At 39.9% G+C, this 14,206-nt stretch overlaps 1 protein-coding gene across 1 annotated transcript in view; it reads left to right on the top strand.

Moving 5' to 3' along the window:
* The window catches only part of LOC107742842 (pumilio homolog 1-like), a 21,905-nt gene extending 8,209 nt beyond the window's left edge, over nt 1–13,696 (top strand). Inside the window, exons 2-22 of the mRNA XM_016555902.1 lie at nt 3,878–4,191; nt 4,284–4,352; nt 4,441–4,546; nt 4,627–4,814; nt 5,002–5,171; nt 5,736–5,982; nt 6,285–6,375; nt 6,466–6,570; nt 7,433–7,575; nt 7,658–7,796; nt 8,245–8,376; nt 8,555–8,845; nt 9,503–9,739; nt 9,834–10,101; nt 10,208–10,337; nt 10,610–10,744; nt 10,851–10,988; nt 12,011–12,136; nt 12,228–12,349; nt 12,449–12,641; nt 12,742–13,696. Coding sequence (XP_016411388.1) covers nt 3,889–4,191; nt 4,284–4,352; nt 4,441–4,546; nt 4,627–4,814; nt 5,002–5,171; nt 5,736–5,982; nt 6,285–6,375; nt 6,466–6,570; nt 7,433–7,575; nt 7,658–7,796; nt 8,245–8,376; nt 8,555–8,845; nt 9,503–9,739; nt 9,834–10,101; nt 10,208–10,337; nt 10,610–10,744; nt 10,851–10,988; nt 12,011–12,136; nt 12,228–12,349; nt 12,449–12,641; nt 12,742–12,873 — 3,465 coding nt within the window. The 5' untranslated portion in view covers nt 3,878–3,888 and the 3' untranslated portion in view covers nt 12,874–13,696. The remainder of the gene's footprint in view (nt 1–3,877; nt 4,192–4,283; nt 4,353–4,440; nt 4,547–4,626; nt 4,815–5,001; nt 5,172–5,735; nt 5,983–6,284; nt 6,376–6,465; nt 6,571–7,432; nt 7,576–7,657; nt 7,797–8,244; nt 8,377–8,554; nt 8,846–9,502; nt 9,740–9,833; nt 10,102–10,207; nt 10,338–10,609; nt 10,745–10,850; nt 10,989–12,010; nt 12,137–12,227; nt 12,350–12,448; nt 12,642–12,741) is intronic.
* Nucleotides 13,697–14,206: the final 510 nt, after the last annotated feature.

The following is a 14,206-nucleotide window of genomic DNA, read 5'->3' as shown; positions in this document are numbered from 1 at the left end:
TTTTTTTTTTTTAACCATAATTTAATTTAACCTTAATTTATTGGTAGTTGCTGTTTTAGATTGACTTTTTTTTTTTTTTTAAGTGTGTGTGTCCCTTACATGCAAGTGGCCCAAATGATAACTTTTTTCCTCTCAGAAAAGCATTGATTACCTAGGTTATTTTTAGGGCTGCAACAACGTTATCGATTCTTATCGATAATGAAAATCATCGACATCGATTAGTCGGGTCTGCCCACAGTGCACGTCCAACTTCAGCCGGTCGCATCAAATTACAGCTCTGAATAACGCATTTTTATGGACAAAAAATGCATCTAAAAATAGTGGAGGAAACAGAATGAGCTCCTGCAGAAGAGGTACGTGATCCAAGCTGCCCAAAACATGAGAAATCTTTATTTTAAGCTTCAAGCTATTGCATTAGCGTAATGGCTTGCACTTTCAGGCGCTTTGACAGAATACGCGTGTGCGACCTCAGCGCAAACAACTTTTTTAACGGTCATATCCTTATTTGTAAATGTCACAAAATCCCGCGAGCCTTTCCATTTTTGTATAAAGGCCTGCACTTGACAGTCTGCGTTAAGCTGAAATCTTTACTGAAAGAGCGCCGGCGCGGCGGACACACGCGTTAAACAGACGGAACACAGTAGAGAGGGAGACAATATTCAGCGCAAAAACATTCATTGTGCTGAAATATCTGTTGTTGAACATTAAATTTAGGTTTAAAAGTCAACATGCAGTGCGAGTAATTTATGAGAGTAAGAACTGTGAAGGGACAGCAGCGTGTAATTGTCTGAATATAAATGTCAGACGCTTTTACAGGATAAAAAATGACAGTAAGAGGAGACTGACTGTGATCAAAGTGCACGCAACGCTTGTTCCTGCAGAACATTACTGTGATTTTATTAGTTTTTATTATCTTTATTATTTTAATTTTCGATCTAGAGATTTAAACTATCTTCACTATATAGCTTACAGTGATGAACAAATTTATGAAAGGTTTTAACCAATTTTGTAAGGTTTGTGCCACTTCTGCTCTTAAAGGGTTAGTTTACCCAAAAATGAAAATTAGGCTGTTTTACTCACCCCAGACTCATCCTAGGTGTATATGACTTTCTTCTTTCAGACGAATCCAGTCGGAGTTATATAAAAAAATTGTCTTTGATCTTTCAAGCTGTTTAATGCCACTCAGCGGGTGTTGCATGCATCAGTCCAAAAGAAGTTGAATAAAAAGCGCCCATCCATAAAAAAAAGTCTCACACTGCTCCGTGGGGTGAACAAAGACCTCCTGTGGCGAATCGATGCGTTTTTGTAAGAAAAATATCCATATTCAAAACGTAATAATCACTTTAATGTAGCTTGCGCCAACAGTCTTACACGGAAGCAGCTCCAGAGTGATGACGTATGGGGTCAGCGTTGCGCATTCGCCGGTGAGTCTCGTGAAAACCAAAATTTCCTTACTTTAGCAAAGGAAAACCAGTCTCCTCTTGGCTTATATTGAAATCCTCCAACATCCTTCTTTACAAATCCTCGTTTTGTACTTCTAATTAGTGACCGTTGTTTTGTTTTGATCTCTCCACTGCGTTTCCGCGTGTGTCACTTCTGAGCGGCGCAAAGCCGAACTCGTACGTAAACCGTTCCGGGTGGATGACGTATGAGGTCGGCTGAGCTCAGAAGTGACGAACGCGGAAGCGCAGCGGAGAGATCAAAACAAAACAACTGTCACGAATTAGAGGTACAAATCAAGGATTTGTAAAGAAGAATGTCGGAGGATTTCGATATAAGCCAAACAGGAGGCTTGACCATTGCGCTCCCGTCTCTTGCAGCATATCATGCATGAAACGGCATTCTAAAAACACGGTGCTAAGTTAAAAGAAGTTCAACTCAACTCCCATCTTTCTGCATTTTTTTTCTATTCCATTGCCCGCGTTTCATCTTTGTCTTGAAGCGCATTCAGTGTAAATGGTACCTAGTGATATTCTACTTATGGTCCTTCACAAAGCGCGTCACATGTGAGTGGTTAATTACGTGCGCCGACATGTGGCTGGATCATTCTTTTCTCTTTACTGTTAACATTGGCATACTGTCTGTCAAAGTGTCTAATTCTAACATTTGGTAATATTTACGTGATTCCTCGATTTATAAAAAATAAAATCATGGCAAAACATTAAATTTGAATTAATCGGAAAAATCGCCCTGCCCTAAAAGAACACTTTAAGTATTACTTTGATATCACAGCAAAAACTAGTAGCATACCTAATAAAAGTCAAAAATTTTTAAAGACAAACGCGGAAGCGCAGCGGAGAGATCAAAACAAAACAACTGTCACGAATTAGAGGTACAAATCAAGGATTTGTAAAGAAGAATGTCGGAGGATTTCGATATAAGCCAAACAGGAGGCTTGACCATTGCGCTCCCGTCTCTTGCAGCATATCATGCATGAAACGGCATTCTAAAAACACGGTGCTAAGTTAAAAGAAGTTCAACTCAACTCCCATCTTTCTGCATTTTTTTTCTATTCCATTGCCCGCGTTTCATCTTTGTCTTGAAGCGCATTCAGTGTAAATGGTACCTAGTGATATTCTACTTATGGTCCTTCACAAAGCGCGTCACATGTGAGTGGTTAATTACGTGCGCCGACATGTGGCTGGATCATTCTTTTCTCTTTACTGTTAACATTGGCATACTGTCTGTCAAAGTGTCTAATTCTAACATTTGGTAATATTTACGTGATTCCTCGATTTATAAAAAATAAAATCATGGCAAAACATTAAATTTGAATTAATCGGAAAAATCGCCCTGCCCTAAAAGAACACTTTAAGTATTACTTTGATATCACAGCAAAAACTAGTAGCATACCTAATAAAAGTCAAAATTTTTTAAAGACAAGTGAACTGTCAGTAATAAAATAAGAACAAATAAACAAATTTCAAGCATAGATAAACTAGAACAAAGCTACAAATAAAATCAAGTCTACTACGATCCGTTTCACCCCTACAAGTGAGTGAACAATGTGAATCAAGGAAGGAATTTTATATTACTATTCAAGATAGCCTGTCGGGCAGGACGGTGATATATTTTGGTAGCCTGACTGGAAGATACAATAGCCTTGGGACGTCAGGCTAGCCATTTTGTGAGCCCAGTGACAGTGCTTCAGTTTTTTTCCCCCATACTGCTGGATGCTTTGTAATGCTGTGAATGTGGTGTAATATTTGTTCTCTATTCAAAGAGCATATTTATCAAGCTACAAACTGACCTTTTCTCATCAGGAGAATTTGTTCAAGTGGAAATTCCTCCTTTGTTTCGACTCTTGACTTTCCCAGTATGTCAAAGTCATTCTGTGACAATGATATCAGATGCACATTTGAATGAGAATGAAATGACTCATTTTGACAGACCTGCTCTGCTTGATTAACTAGAACAACAACCTCTACTTTACCCACTGAGCCTCAACAAGTGTGCGCAATGTAGTAATGGGCACTTCCAGTCCAGCGCTGACTCTCACACTGATGGATTGAATTGACCTCATTCTAGCCCAGACCATGTGTGTCTTCTCTTCTTTTGCCCTATATTTTCATGGGTCAGGGATTTTATTTTATGTTTGTATTTACTGGAATCTATTCATTTGATTCTGTATCTCTCTATCTGATTTACTGTGCTGTTATTTACTATTCACATCCATATAGGGTTGATTTCTTTAAAATAATTGAAGCTTGTTTTGAATTTGCCGTTTATATTTCTGGCAATATTTGTGAGCTTTCTCATTCTCAGCCTGCTTTGAGATATACAGGTGTGGTAATACGGTAATTGAATACACTTTAAGTGCAAAGCAATCCCAGATGCCGTTGGGGCTAATAGTGTTTTGTTTGTTCTTGTGTTACAGTCTCTGGTGGAATGAGCGTAGCGTGTGTGTTGAAGAGGAAAGCTGTGCTCTGGCAGGATTCGTTCAGCCCCCACCTGAGACTGCCTCCCCCTGACAGGCCATTACCCAGCATGCCTGTGGTGCTGAGTGCTGCGGGCCACACCCCCCAACCTTGCCCTTCTCCTCAGGCCCCTCCCCCTACACAGGGAGCGGGACGCTCTCAAGATGACGCCATGGTGGATTACTTCTTCCAACGGCAACATGGCGAGCAGCCCGGCTACAACAATTGCAAACACCGCTGGCCGACTGGTGACAACATGCATGCAGACAACCAGGTATAAGTTAGTGACTAGGTAACCACTGATTTTTATTTTTTTTTACTGGTATAAAATTAAATCTTATAATAATTTTATAACTTTTCGCACAGGTACGATCGATGGATGAGCTTAACCATGACTTCCAGGCACTTGCACTGGAGGGTCGAGCCATGGGAGAGGTGAGAGTCCTTTCTTTCCTCATCTTCTGCCTGATGCTTCATTTGCGCTTATGTATTAATGTTTCTGTCTGATGTCCCCGCTCTGCAGCAGCTTCTTACAGGGAAGAAGTTTTGGGAAAGCGATGATTCGGGGAAAGATGGACCAAAAGGAATCTTTCTGGACCAGTGGAGAGACAGCGCTTGGGGAGCCTCTGGTATGTGTGTGATTAAGATGCGATGGTTGTATTTGACATATTTAGTATTTTTCTTTCTAATGTCCTTTTTTTTTCTCTAGATCACTCAGTGTCACAGCCAATCATGGTTCAGCGCCGACCAGGCCAGGGCTTCCATGGCGTCGGAGAGGCCGGATCTGTTCTGTCGCCACGTTCTGAGAGTGGTGGATTAGGCGTCTCCATGGTGGAGTATGTTCTTAGCTCCTCTCCTGCTGAGAAAATGGACTCGTGTCTGCGCAAAGGAGCCTTTGTGAGTCTCTTTCATCATTTATTAAGATTCTGTTCATTTAGGTAGAAAATTCTTTATTTACTACCTTTATATTATTCCAAACTTTAAAAAAACTCCTCTGGATTTGCAACAACATGAGGGCGGTAAATATTTCTTTAACTCCTGAACTCCTTATATCCATTTCAATCTCCCTTTCTATTTCTCTTAGGGTCCAAGAGATTCAGAGGTGGATGACCCTGAGAAAAGGGTGGAGCAAAAACCCAAAACAACCTTTGACCCCGAGCGGAATGAATTTCAGGAGCCAGAGCCGGATGTTTTGGATAACCCCAATGGACTGCCCAATCAGAATGGACTTGATGTTGACGTTAAGGATTTTAGGTATACACCATCAAAACAAGTCGTTATTAAAATCATTATTGTAATTTTAAAGAAATTAATGCTTTTATTAAACAAGGATGCATTAAATTGATCAGATATTTGATCAGACAGTGAAGACATTTATAATTTAACAAAATATTTCAATTTTAAATAAATGCTGCTCTCTTGAACATTATATTTGCTAAAGAATCCTGAAAAAAAAAAGTATCACAATTTTCACTAAAAATATTAAACAGCCTGTTGATTTCTGAAGGAATATGTGACACTGAAAACTGAAGTAATGGCTGCTGAAAATTCAGCTTTGCCATTACAGGAATAAATTAAATCAATATATTAAAATAACAAACCATTATTATAAATAGTAGTAATAATATTTCACAATATTACTGTTTTGTTTTTGTTCAAATAAATTCAGCCTTGATTGAGTATGAAACGTCTTTCGAAAAAAATTTATCTTATCAACCCCAAACTTTTAAAAGTTCTCTTTGTGTTGCTTTCCATACGTATACTTTCATTATTTCTAAAATGTGTTGAAGACAAACCTCTCTTTTGTTTCTCCCCCAGTCGTACTCCTGGTAACTGCCCTCCGACTGGTCCAGAAGTGGAATTGGGTGGACTAGAACTGCCTGGATGTGCAGGGCCAAAACCAGCTGAGGAGTTCTCAAATGTTGAAACCCAAAATGTGACCCTGGATCCCATGGAATCTGTTTCCATGGAGACTTTACAGTTTGCAGATTACACTGGAGGCCAGCTGCCTCTTGACTCCACAGCTGCTACTGTCGGCCTGTTTGACTACAGTTCTCCTCAGCAGGTAAATATCTGATGCTGCTAGCACTTTCAACATACAAGACTGTAATTAGAGTAGAATAATAATAAGGAAAGCTTGTGTATTTATAAATATTTGTGGTATGTTAATTGCTATCAGAGGCCACACATGTGAAGGCTAAATTTGTAAAACCTCTGTCTGAAGTAATGTGCCACGTTACCATTCAGTCTCTTTAGAAATTATTAGTCACATTTGCATGTGCTTCTAAAGCCTTGCATTTATGAATGTAAACAAATGCAAATGTTTAGTATAAATTTCATGCCTAATAAAAGCAACATGTATTGCAGCTGTTCCAGAGGCCCAGCGCACTGGCAGTGCAGCAGCTCACCGCAGCCCAGCAGCAGCAGTACGCCCTCGCCGCAGCTCAACAACAACACATCGGTGAGTTTGACTGTAGGTATGAGTCTCCAGACTTAGTGGACAAAAGTTTCAGGTGTTTTATTGAACTTGGTTTCTTATTGGTTGTGTTCGGTTTGGCCCCAGCTGCATTTGTACCGAATCCGTACATCATCAGCGCTGCTCCACCTGGCACTGATCCATATGCTGCCGGCCTCGCTGCTGCCGCCACTCTAGGTGAGAGCTCATGGTTGAAATTTGAGATGGACATGTAATATGTATAGTTTGTGTTTCAAGATAAGTATGAAATGATTGTCATTATAAAGTATGTTAATGAGTCCAGTAAAATAAGGTATTATGTACAGTCAGCTCTTTAAGGTTCTGATCACCCTATTGCGGTTTATTTTCTGATTATTCTGTTTAAGTATTAAGCATTTCTGCTTGCCAAATAAATAAATTACATGTTATTACAACATAAAAAAAAAACAACCAGCTTAAGCAAAAATAAAACACTAAGAATATTACAAAATGTATTTTCTACAGCTGACCAATCAATCATTCTTGCTGAATAAAATCATTTCTTTAAAAAACAAAACTTTTCTGACCCCAAACTTATGAATGGTAGTATAAATGCATATTATATGTATACCAATGCCATATTCAGTATGCAAATATATAAATAATTTACATTTGAAAGTGTCTTAGTGCAGCAGATTTCATTGTACTTGTACGATGACAGTACAGAAATGTAGACTGCATTCGACTGCGTTTCTGTGGCAGGATCGGTCTGTTACTAACGGGTTCTCTACTGAGCAGTCACAGTCTGGAGTGGATGCTCATGAGGAAGTGTTGCTCATGATGGCTGAGGGTTTGGACTGCGTCCTCCAGGGGCTTGAGATTTAGCTCTAGGATTGAGGCAGTCTCCTTCATTAAGCCACACACAAACACACACCTGCTTTGATGCTCCTAAAGCAGAGTACAGAGGCAAAGTAAATGGCTGCCGACTGCATCCCGTGTACATCAAAGCCCCTGAGCCAGCTTCGAAAACAGTGTGCTTTGGCCCTTCATCTGAGATATGACGTGTGTGTTTGTCTTTCAGGTCCAGCAGTGATGCCCCCTCAGTACTATGGTGTCACTCCATGGGGCGTGTATCCTGCTAACCTATTCCAACAGCAGGCTGCCTCCCCCTCCAACTCGGCCAACCAGCAGACAGCAGCACAGACCCAGCAGAACCAACAGCAGGTAAGAGTTCAGTCAACCAGACCACTGATGTAAGGAATTCACAACATACATTAAATCATCCACTGATCTTTGTTTGCTCCAGGTGATGCGTGCAGGTGGAAACCAACGCCCTCTGACTCCCAGTCAAGGACAGCAGGGTCAGCAGACAGAGCAGCTTGTAGCAGCAGCAGCTGTGAATTCCGCCTTGGCATTTGGGCAGGGTCTGGCAGCAGGCGTACCTGGTATTGGACTGTTGATATGTTTTTTTTTAATGGGTTGTTCACACAGAAACTATTCCTTTTTAAGCCAACATAACAAATCAATTTTAACCTTATAATCATAGAAAACCCAGAAATATCATTGAATTTTAAAATTGTGGTTTCTTGGCCTGAAAAGTGATGGAAAGGAATAACATTCTAAATAGGAATGGACATTTAATTTGTGTCATTTGTATACACTACAGTTGTTGTTGTTGCTTTTGAAAGAATGCTTTATTCAGCAAGAATGCAAAAATGTATTCCACAAAATATTAAGCAGCATAACTGTTTTCAACATTGATAATAAGAAATGTTTCCTGAGCACAAAAATCGGCATATTAGAATTATTCGCAGTCTGTGTGAATGTCCTTTAACAGATCAAACTTTCACAGTTAGAATGATGTCTAATGAAGATGTGTTCGTTATATTCCAGGTTATCCTGTGTTAGCTCCAGCTGCGTATTATGACCAGACAGGTGCACTTGTGGTGAACACAGGTGCTCGTGGTGGCCCAGTTCGACTTATGGCCCCTGCCTCGGTTATCATCAGCCCATCAGCAGCAGCAGGTACATGTTTGAAAATGACAAATCAAGGTTGCACAGTCAACAGACCACCATTAAACTTTTTCGAAGTGTAGTCTTGTATTTGAATATATTTTTCTCTTTCTCTTTTTTAAAAAAAAATGTTTTTGAATTTTTTTTTCTTTTTTTCTTTTTTTTTTTTTTAAATTTTTTTTTTAAACAGTGGCTGCTGCTGCTGCCTCAGCAGGTGGGGCTAATGCTGGTCTTGGTGGTGGAGCAAGCGGTGCGTTCCGTGCATTGAGTTCCCAGCAGGCTCCTGGGCAGCAAGGGAGCGGGGCTTTGGGAGGAAGCTCTTTTTATGGGAGTGGCTCCCCAAGCTCTTCCTCACAAAGCTCTTCACTATTTTCACAAGGCTCTGCCCAGGCAGGAAGCACCTCACTTGGATTCAATGGCAACCCATCTTCTTCTCTGGGAGCCACTCTTGGAGCAGCACTCGGGGGTTTTGGCACAGCGGGTATTGTGATCTCAAGTTCAGTTATGTTGACAATAAAAAACACTATAATATTGCTGGAGGACTATTGCTTTAATTTAAAATCTGCATAAAATACTGCTTTTTAAATGCACATTCCTGGTAGTGATTTCTGCATCCTAAAATGTTCATCTGGAAAAGTTTTGAAGTGCCGAAATCATTAACCAAAACATTGATGTTTAATTAGTGCTAGTTGATATAAAAACTGCCTTTTATGCAATTTAAATGTTTATATACAACAACATTTTTATTTGAATGTTGATTTATTAAATAAGTTTCATTAATTTGATAAAAAAACAAACTTTAATTTGGTTATGAATATTATATTATGGAATATTATATAATTATATAAATTATTTTAAAAAACTTCCACATTAATGTAATAACTTGCTGCTTCTGAAAAGTTATTTCATTGGCATTGTCGCCAAAGCTGATTAGGAGTTTCAAATCAGAAATAGGTTGCGAATGTTGTTTAATGTGACTTAAGTAATTTCTGTGAATGTCCTGCATAATGTTAATTGTGAAACTAAGTGAACTTCAAAGCACACTGCACTGGAGGAAAAACTGTAGCAAAAATGATATTCGTTCCAAATGCTCAAATGTTTTGCATTTAATTATCTGTATTATGTTTTCGTTTTGCAGTGGCTAACTCCAGTTCCAGTGGGTCCCGTCGAGATTCCCTGACGGGTAGCTCTGATCTGTACAAGCGCACACCCAGTAGCCTCACCCCTATTGGCCATGGGGGGTTCTACAATGGCCTCAGCTTTAGCTCCTCCCCTGGCCCAGTTGGCATGCCTCTTCCAAACCAAGGCCCCTCCCACTCACTCACCCCACCACCCTCGCTCTCAACTCATGGGTCTTCAAGCAGTCTTAACCTTGGTGAGTACAACACATATGTTTCAGTTATCTTTTCATCAAAAATATTTAATGAATTGAATCTAATGGATGCCCACTTCTGGCTCCTCCCTCTCAGGTGGACTGACCAATGGCAGTGGGCGTTTCATCTCTGCAGCTCCAGGAGCAGAGGCGAAGTTCCGCAATGCCACCACAGGCTCGTCTCTCTTCAGTCCCAGCAGCCAGCTCTTCCCCTCGTCACGGCTACGCTACGGCATGTCTGACGTGATGCCATCGGGACGTAGCCGTCTGCTTGAGGACTTCAGAAACAACCGTTACCCCAACCTGCAGCTGAGAGAAATCGCAGGACACGTCATGGAGTTCTCTCAGGACCAGCATGGCTCCAGGTAATGCAGATGTCTGCTACAGCTCACAGATGTCAGGAAGTCAGGACCCCGATGTTACCACTTGGAATAATAGTGAGAATAATAAATAAAAATGGTTTGTGTGCAGGTTTATCCAGCTAAAACTGGAGAGAGCAAGTCCTGCAGAGCGTCAGTTGGTCTTCAATGAGATACTACAGGCAGCCTACCAACTCATGGTTGATGTGTTTGGAAATTATGTCATCCAGAAGTTCTTTGAGGTAATACAAAGTTTTTGTTGATACATGCATCATTTTAGTGTCTAATGAACCACACAGTTTCACATGTGAGAAGTTGCAGGTTCAAACTTGAACCCGATTTATTTGGTACTGCAATTGTGCAAGTCGAGTCACGTTTATTTGTATAGCGCTTCATGCAATACAGGATGTTTCAAAGCAGGAAAATAACAGTGCCAGTGCAAAGTTCATCAGTTATGTTTATTAAGTGTACCTGATGTCAATTATGATGAGAAGCATCTGGTTTATGTGTTTAGTTTGGCAGTCTCGACCAGAAGTTGGCGCTGGCTGAGCGGATCCGTGGCCATGTTTTATCCCTGGCACTGCAGATGTATGGCTGTAGAGTGATCCAAAAAGCTCTGGAGTTTATCCCTTCGGACCAACAAGTCATTGTAAGTTTATGAAGGACTGCACGCTCACTTTATAATTCTTCACATTGCTGTGTTGAAGTTACACAATGTGTATGAATTGAATCTAAATTGTTTGTGTCTTTTGCAGAATGAGATGGTTCGGGAGCTTGACGGACATGTGTTAAAGTGTGTGAAGGATCAAAATGGCAATCATGTTGTGCAGAAATGCATTGAGTGTGTCCAGCCTCATGCTCTTCAGTTCATCATTGATGCCTTCAAAGGACAGGTGTGTCTGTATTGACCCGTGTGAAATGCTATCTTTTTGAATAGAAGGACTTGAAGTGTGTGTGTACCATGGGAACCTTTGTGGTTTATTTATGGAGGGCCTGATTTTTGAAATGCAGTGCGCTATTGAGAGGCTGAGGCATAGTATAACAAATGAAGAACAAAATTACCTATAGTAATTGTCTAATGAAAAATGTTGTTTGTTTTTTAGATAAGTCTCTTCTGCTCACCAAGGCTGATTTATTTGATCAAAAATACAGTAAAAACAGCAATATTGTAAAATATTATTACAAATTAAAATAACTTTTCTGTTTTAATATATTTTAAAAATGTATTTTATTCATGTGAATCCTTTGGCAAAGCTGTATGCTTTGCTGAATATTTTTGTGTAAACAGTGATGTTTTTTTTTTCCTCTGAAATTTTTGATAAATGTAAAGTTAAAAAAACTGCATTTATAAATGTATTTACTGTCACATCTGATCAATTTAGTGCATACTGTTTGAATAAAAGTATTAATTTTCCATCCCAAAAATATCTTACTGACTCCGAACACTTCAACAGTAGTGTAGAATTTATTAGACACCTTTTATATGTATTATATATATTAATATTTGTGTGTGTGTGTGTGTGTGTGTGTGTTGGAGCCAAAGTTGCAGTATATTGGATAGCAATATAGTCAAAGTAACAATCTGAACTACTAAACTTAAAAAAAAATAATAATAATAATCCTGTCAAATATTTATGTATCTGCAGTCTTGTCAAATTCAGTGTTTCCTCTTCAGTGGACCACACTGGCCAAAATGGCTGCAATAGTGAATAAGTAGTCTATGGGCCCCATGTTCTTATATAAAATGAGTCCTGGGGATAGAAAAGTCTACTAACATGCAGTTTGTAACCTGTATGTGTTGCGAGAAAACTGCTTTATCATCCAGTCGTGGTTCTGAAATGGCTTGTTTTGAAATGTATTTAAAACCTTCGTCTTATGTGTGTATGTTTAACTAATAACTATGTGTGTTGTGCAGGTGTTTGCTCTGTCCACACACCCATATGGTTGTCGGGTGATCCAGCGTATTCTGGAGCACTGCCTGCCTGAGCAGACTCTACCGATACTGGAGGAAATACATCAACACACCGAGCAGCTGGTCCAGGTAATTTATGAAGCATTCTCTTTCTGTACTGACCCAGGATCTCATCCATTCCTCTCATCAAAACCCTTTTTTCCTCCCCTTTCCCATATAGGATCAGTATGGGAATTATGTAATTCAGCACGTGTTGGAGCACGGCCGCGCAGAGGACAAGAGCAAGATTGTATCTGAAATCCGTGGAAATGTTTTGGGGCTCAGCCAGCATAAGTTTGCCAGGTGCGCACAAAGCATTTACGCATACGTGATAATCCGCCACACAAAGGCGCACAGGAGGAAGTGTCTTATTTAGGGGTGTTTGTTTTTTTTATTTCCTAGTAACGTGGTGGAAAAGTGCGTGACCCACTCATTGCGTGCTGAGAGGGCGATGCTGATTGATGAGGTGTGCAGTATGGCAGACGGGCCCCACAGTGCCTTATACACCATGATGAAGGACCAGTACGCCAACTACGTTGTGCAGAAGATGATCGATGTGGCTGAGCCAACACAACGCAAGATTGTAATGCACAAGGTGCGGCTTCTATTCAGTTAGCAATATTTTTTCTTTTCCTGTTTGTGCCAAAGCACCAATGAATTGTGACTGAACAATGATTGTTGGTTGTTTTGTGTAGATCCGACCCCATATTGCGACGCTGAGGAAGTACACGTACGGAAAGCACATTTTGGCCAAGCTGGAGAAGTACTACATGAAGAACGGCGTTGACCTCGGCCCACTCTGTGCACCCCCTAATGGCATCATGTAAACCCTTCCCATAACTCATCTAGGATGCCCGTGTGTGTGTGTGTGTGTGTGAGCGTGTTTGTCCACACCCGACGATGTAGGGAGGTTGGGGTGGAATGGATGAAACCTTCCCCTCATCACTGAGTCATCCCCGGGTTGTTGTGACTTTTTTTTTTTTCCTCTCCCTTTTAGCATTTCTTTCTGTTTTCACTCTACTACCTAAATGATGGTCCTTTTTTTTTGGTCCTGTATGAAATGAGAGAATATTTGATTTATCCCACGTTCGATCATGTAGGCTTGCGCAAACACTTTATTGCTTCGCAACACCTTTCTAATGCGCATATTCTGTCATAACACACACACGCACATTATTGCTAACACGCAGACATTTAGCATGGGAGACGTTTTTGGTCTTGCTTCTATAAACTATTTAGTGCATACTTGGTGTAGACCTTTGCATATATATATAAATATATATATAAAACTTTGTAGTTTTTCTGGTTTTTGATGTCCAATCTGTATCTATAATCTTCCCCTGTAGTGAATACATACTTCTGATTGTATAATTGTACATTTGTAAACCTTCGCTAATGTAAATGTGGACTCGCTTCTACAGCCCTTTTTTGGTATGAGAAAAAAAAAAGACAAAATGGAAAAAAGAAAATCTTGTGCATTTCAGTGTAAATTCTCACCTCTTTGGTTGTGGTTTCTGAGTTATGAGTTGTTATATATTGTAAATTGTAATATCAGATTTTTTGTTGGTTTTGAAGCCCTTTGAATTATTACTGCATAGATGTACAAAGAACAGAGAAAAGTGCGCACTCTGCTTTTAGCCATTCACCAGCCACCTCTTTTTCACCTCCACTCATCCCTTTCTTTTTTTAGGATCTTTTATAGTCCCTCCCTCGCTCCTGGGCAGGCGCGTTTGTGTGTATGTGTGTGACGCGTTCGACTGCCCTTGGTCAGAGTCGGAGGTGTGTACAGATTTGCCATTCTTTTGTCTACTTGTAAGTGATTGTAACATACTGGCCATTGGTTTTTGATTTGGAACACTCTGGTGTATATTTAAACAGCCTTGTGTATATTTCCTATGATTCTCTTTATGCAGGCACACTTGTAACCATAATGTGTATAGGTAACAGATGCTGTGTGTGCTTTCTGCCTGGGCAACTATTTTTTGTAACTACAGTTGTAGATTGTCTCTAAACAATGTGTGATCTTTATTTTGAAACAAAACAATGAAAAAAATTCAAAATTTCAGAACGGTCTTTGACTCTTCCTTTTGATGTGCTTGTTTTGTTCAGCACTGTGATCATTCAAATCTATTCTGTCGTACTTTTCAGTAATCATTTGGA

This window comes from Sinocyclocheilus rhinocerous, unplaced genomic scaffold (assembly GCF_001515625.1).
Source record: "Sinocyclocheilus rhinocerous isolate Xijiao unplaced genomic scaffold, SAMN03320098_v1.1 scaffold1338, whole genome shotgun sequence".
NCBI lineage: Eukaryota > Metazoa > Chordata > Actinopteri > Cypriniformes > Cyprinidae > Sinocyclocheilus > Sinocyclocheilus rhinocerous.
The sequence above is the reverse complement of the archived record's forward strand: the minus strand, read 5'-3'. Positions and strand labels throughout refer to the sequence as shown.